This window comes from Hydra vulgaris, chromosome 05 (genome assembly GCF_038396675.1).
Source record: "Hydra vulgaris chromosome 05, alternate assembly HydraT2T_AEP".
NCBI classification, from domain to species: Eukaryota; Metazoa; Cnidaria; class Hydrozoa; order Anthoathecata; family Hydridae; genus Hydra; species Hydra vulgaris.
The window spans coordinates 43,397,501-43,403,368 of NC_088924.1; the positions used below are offsets into that span (position 1 = coordinate 43,397,501).

At 27.6% G+C, this 5,868-nt stretch overlaps 1 protein-coding gene across 2 annotated transcripts in view; it reads left to right on the plus strand.

The window, feature by feature from the left end:
• The window catches only part of LOC136080882 (uncharacterized), a 127,875-nt gene extending 123,165 nt beyond the window's left edge, over positions 1 to 4,710 (plus strand). The window contains exon 12 of one of the 2 annotated variants that reach the window (XM_065798256.1): positions 2,642 to 2,939. In XM_065798256.1, the coding sequence (XP_065654328.1) occupies positions 2,642 to 2,674 (33 nt within the window). In that variant the 3' untranslated portion in view covers positions 2,675 to 2,939. Of the gene's footprint in view, positions 1 to 2,641 lie in introns of both variants that reach the window. The other variant, XM_065798255.1, reaches the window with a different exon arrangement.
• The last annotated feature ends 1,158 nt before the right edge of the window (positions 4,711 to 5,868 follow it).

Here is a 5,868-nt window from a genome sequence, read left to right on the forward strand (position 1 = left end):
CAATAGTTCAAGGCAGGCACTAGCTTGCTCCGTACCTGTTCCCTTATGATTTTGGGAAAAATCATAAGTTAAAAAGTCATAATGTTTAAAAACTTTACTTGAATTAACTTGGCTATAATAATTTATATTTTTTAAAAATCTCATTTTTCAGATTACTAAATTTAGTATATCATGGTTAATTTCATTTATTATTTGTTATAATTTTTTATTAACTTTATTTATTATGATTTGTTCAGTATTTTAAATTATGATTTTTTTTTTTTTCACATTTTTACCTCCAACAAGGCTGCAAGCAACCACTGTTAGAGTTGGAATTTACTGGAAAAGATAAAATTTATAAAGAAAGATAAAGATTTACAGACTACTTAAAAGATTGCAAATAATATGAATCACGAAAAAAAGATGAAGGAAGCGCTTTCCAAAGAAATGATGTTTGAGGAAAAAAGATAGACAAATAAAAAAATATATGGAGCACTTAAGAACATTCACAGTAAAAGGATGAGAATTCATGACGAGCAGCAGGAGAATGAATTTTAGTACATGGCACAAGAGATTCTTTAGAGCAGTGCCCATTATATTATTTATAAAAAACAGAAAGAGCAGCAACATTACGACGATGTGATAACGGTTGGAGGTTAGCTGTAAGAGCAGGTCCAACTATGTTTACAATGCGTTTTTGCATTTTGTATAAAAGAGAAAAAGAGCATTATTTGAAGGTCCACTCCAGATATGGCAACAGTATTCCATACAAGGACCGATTTGAGATTTATAGAGTTATTAAATTGAATCCTGAGTAAGAAAGTGGCAAGCACGATAAATAAATGCAACCTTAGCAGATAATAATTTTGCAACTGATTTGATATATGGTTTCCAAGAATAGGTTGAAAGTAAGGGCGTATTCTAGAATATGAAGGGTAGATAACTCATTGAGTACTTTACCTTGAATATTGCGATAATAATTAGCTGAAAAAGTTGAGTTTCATCTGAGTTAAAGTTTATCAGCCAGTGAGAGCCTCATGTTGTGTCAGAGGAAAAATCTTTTTCAAACTTAATGCCCCCTCAATGAAAAGATAAGATCCTTTTCAAGCTTCAATGTCTTCTTCAAGCAATCAGAGATTGTTGGCTTCTTATCAAGACAAGAAAAAATGGTAGTATTTTCAGCAAACAATACCACTTTAGATATGAGAGTTTCTGGGAGATTTTTATTTAAATAATTATATATAATATAATTATGACATTCTAAACAAAAGCTACTATTACTTGTAAGAAATTAAAAATGTGTAAAATGAAACCACTTTACAAAATCTAGATTCAGATAAGCAAAACAAATCTAAAAAATATATTAGATTTAGCGTATGAATATATATATGTATAACCTTGCCTTTCTAAAGGTAAAAAGAGTGGTCTTTAAACATTAAAATTTATTTAAAAAGACTGTATACAATAAAAATTGTTTGAGTTTAATAAGTTTTATAGAATAATGTTTGGGCATAATTTAATATATGGTGTTTTATATTTTTTTTTGTACACATGGGTAAAAATAAACATCTTATTTCTTTTATAAATCCCCTTTGTTAATAAGCTATTACTGTTAATTTGTTAATTACTGTTAATAAGTTGAGACAGTTACTTTTTTAATGAGTTTTGACTGTTTTCTCTGAAACCATATTTTGTTTTTCTTATTTGGACTGCTTTCTCTGAACAATTGTTCATAACATCAAGACTTATTATTATTTCAAATCTTGATAAAAGTTAGGAATACTTTACTAAGAAGCTCATTTCAAGCCAAAAAGTTTTATGGTCATCTTTCCAAGCTTTTGCATTTTTGTATTGCTATAATGACTAAATCTAGAACATATATATCAGATATATTTCATAAATGCTGTAACGTTCACCTCAGCTTTATTCTATTCCTTAAACTTTTTTATCTGCTTATAAGCCTTTATATCCTATAAACAATTTCTAAACATTTTTTTCTGAACAAAAAAGTATTAATTCTTAGATTACAATCAACTTAAATAGTTGTAAATATGATTGAACTCAGAATTGTAATAACGAAGAAAGTAAAAACTTCATTACATATTTTTCTGGAATTAGTAAGGCACAATTAGATTTGGTTGAGTTTACTTTTAAAGCTTAGATTACACATCTTCTTAAACGTCAGTGCTAAATATCTTTCTGCAGAATTGAATAGCTTCAAGTTTACTTTAATTTTGGAACCATCAGAATTTAGATTTGCGAGATTATTTGTTTGTAATATCTTTGGACTTGATTTCAGCGTCGCAACTTCTTTTTAGGATTCTTCTTTTTTTATGATTACTAAAATAAAAAGATAATAGTTTCAAAAATTATTTTGTCAATTTTTTAGTGAAGCTTGGGAGGATGTGTCAATTGTGGTATATTAAAACATTGTGTATAAGAAACATTGCATATGAAAAACAATGTATATAAAAAACATTGCATATAAGAAACAGCTGTACTAAACTATTTATAACCCTCAACTTAGTAACAAGTTTTTAAACAAAACTAATTTTAAGTCTCAACTTAAAAACGAGGTTATTTAAAAAAATCTATAGTTTTTGCGTGACATTTTAGTTATAAAGTTTGTATTTCATTATCTATATTATCATAATTTCTTTAGGTTCCACCCACTTTATACCTTCCATCAACATAATGCAAAAATAATGGTGGAATAAATACTCCAAAAATCAGAGTTAAAATTTTTTTTTTTTGATATGCAAAATGTTAATGATGACTAAGAGTAGCACACATTAAAACGTAGTTGATTTCAAGTTAGCAACAGCGCAATAGCTTGTTTGTCTTCAAAGTACCACTCACAACCTTTTACGAATCAAAACGGGTTTTCTTGCTTAAAACTTTATTTGTTGGAAATAATCAGTTATTAATTTTTCATCAGCAAATGCAAATATTTAGAAAAAGGAAGAAATTAAACAACCTCTGCACATCAGATGATATATGACATACTTTACAAATAATATATACATATTAGATAAAATATCACCATATTTATAGTTTTGTTATTAAAATATTTTAAGTTTTGTTAAATAATGTTTTGTTTTATAAAACAGTTTACTTGCATCTCTCAGTTTCTTTCAGTTTTTTTTAACTTTGTGAGGGAATCATTTTAATTGAAAGGCTTTATTTATAGAATATTTGCAACAAAACTCCTAGTGCTTTTTATATTAACTAAGCTGTAAGTTGTATTTACTCTTCTTTATATTTTTCACACGGCTGTAAGTTGTATTTATTGAGCTTATTTATTGAAAATTGTATGGTTCTAAGTGTCTATGGCCGCTAGACCTACGTTATTTTATAAAAGATTAAAATATATCAGCGCAAAAAAAATGCTTAAAAAAAAATTAAGTCAACTATGTACTCGAAACCATAGTGGTTTTGGCAGGTAACAAGTACCAAAGGTTTTTGAAATACCGGACAAAACTTATCCCATTCTAAATAGTAATTTTCTTGTAATTTTCTTCAAAAGTTTCTTAGGAATGACGTCATCCATTGCCTAGCACTTAATATAGTGCAAACTCTTGTCCGACACCCTTCATAAAACGTTATCTTTAAGCTTGACTTTTCCTCGTCATTTTAAACTTGTTTTTTGATAGAAATTACTTTGCAGCACTCTGACTGTTTATAACTACATTTTACATTAAACTCAATTTATTTTTAATGTATTTATATGTTTACCATAGAATTTTTTGTCTCTATGTCATTTATGCAGTCTTTGAAAAGAAATTTGACATTTTTCAACTTGTTGCTATTATGTGGCGAGTTTGATAAGGCAATCAAATTTCATTGCTGTAGACCAAATATTTAAACTGGGGAGAAAAGAGGGCTATGAAGAGGAAAGGCGCAATCTGTCTCTTAACAATAAAACTTTTTAGGGCTCTGTATAGAGCAATATAGCATGTTTTTAGCGGCTTCATAAATTTACTTTTAAGCATTAAATATCATGTATTAATTAAGCTTGATGACATTATAACTCTTTTTAAGAAAAAAAAGTAATAAACTATAAACATATGGAGATTCAAACGTTTATATGGGCTATCTGTATATCTATAGCCCCATATATAGGTACGTTGTACATGATTGTACATTGCTTAAATGGTATACTCCCCCATTTTTGAATATAGACAATAAATAACAAATTATGACATAAAACGATTAGCCATATTATAAAAATAAAAGTTTTATGGTCAATGGTTGCTCCAGTAACCCTAAAAAACCTCAAAAATAAGCAAAATTTAAGATTTGTGCCAACCAAGTTTTTTAGCAAAACTAAAAAAAAAAAGTAAATGGAACTTTTGAAATACATTTAAAATGAACTTATCTATGTTTTAAATGAAACAGACTTTTTTTAAAATTTCTGGATCTGAAGACTTGCGCTAAACTTGATAACAGAAAAAATTAAAACATACTGTTGAAAAAAAATTAAGACATACTGTTTTTTACCTAACTATTTCTAAAATGTGTTCCACTTAAAACACAGCTCTTATCAAAAGCAAAGTTTTTTTAAAATTTCAGGAAAAACGCTCAAGCTATTCTCTTAAAATTTCTGCCGGCATATTGAAAACCTCAAACTGTATAAAAACGGAAAAAAACTGAAACTAAATACTGAAAGATCTAAAAATATATGTAAAATCATATAGTTAACTATATTCAAAATAAAATCTACTAACTAGACTCCTGTGTTTTATATTCTTTTTTAAAGTTTTTTTTTTTTTAGGTTTTTTAGTCCTTAACTTTTGACGATGCAATTTGTATCAAAAGTTTAATTAATAGATCGACCATTTAATGCGTGTTTTATTTTTGTTAACATAATCATTTACGGTATAATAGCCTAGACCATGTTCAGTTTTTAATAAACTAAGAATGAAGATGAAGACTTCATTTCAAGATTAATTGGGCTACAAAGTTTTCTTACCGCTTATTGAAAGTGCTGCAAACACACCGTTTAATAAGGAAAATCACCTTAGCTGATACGTGCCATCACATAAAATCCAGAATCTTTATATCGTCTTGAAACTGTAGTTTTAAATAAGATTCAGCATCAGCAACTCTTTCCTTTGCAGCCAATTCTGTAATATTAATAATTTTTAATTAAGTTTGTCATAATTTTTTGACGCAATCGGATTTTCCAGTGGGCAAGGTGCGTTTTTTAAAAGTTCTTTTGACATTTTCATTAGGTTTACACCTAATAAAAACGTCCAAAGAACGTTTCAAAAATGTACTGGATTGGCATGATCAGAGTTTTAAATTTTTAAATTCAAGAATATCCTAATCCAAGAGTTCTCATTGTGTATTCTGTTCGAAATTGTGTATTCTGTTCAGTTTTTTTTATTTTTTACTTATTTATTTAGAAGTCACAGTGATATTTGGTCTTTGAAAAAAAAAAATTCACATGCAAGTCCCTACTATTTTACTTTTGTTTTTAATTATTGCTTAAGTTGTATTATATTCGTATATATTTGTATTACAATCATATTTATATTATAAATTAGTTAGCATAAATAAATACTATTTTAAATATATCAATAAAAGTAAAGCTTCTCAACGGATTGACAGCAACAACTCCTAAATTTTAACGTACTTTCTCGTGATTTCACGCCAGGTTTCTAAGGTCATTTTTTATTCAATGAAGTAAAGTATGGCCTTCAACTATAACATATTCAAATGGTAGGTGATACAGAAAGTTAAAGAAAATATGAAACGGTAAAGAAAATTCAGTTTCGAAAAACAAGTTTTATATAGTATAAGTTCTTTATAAAACGATGATTTAATTTCTAAATTGTCCAGATAGTTTTACTACCTTCACTACGACTTCAAAAGTCATCGGCTACA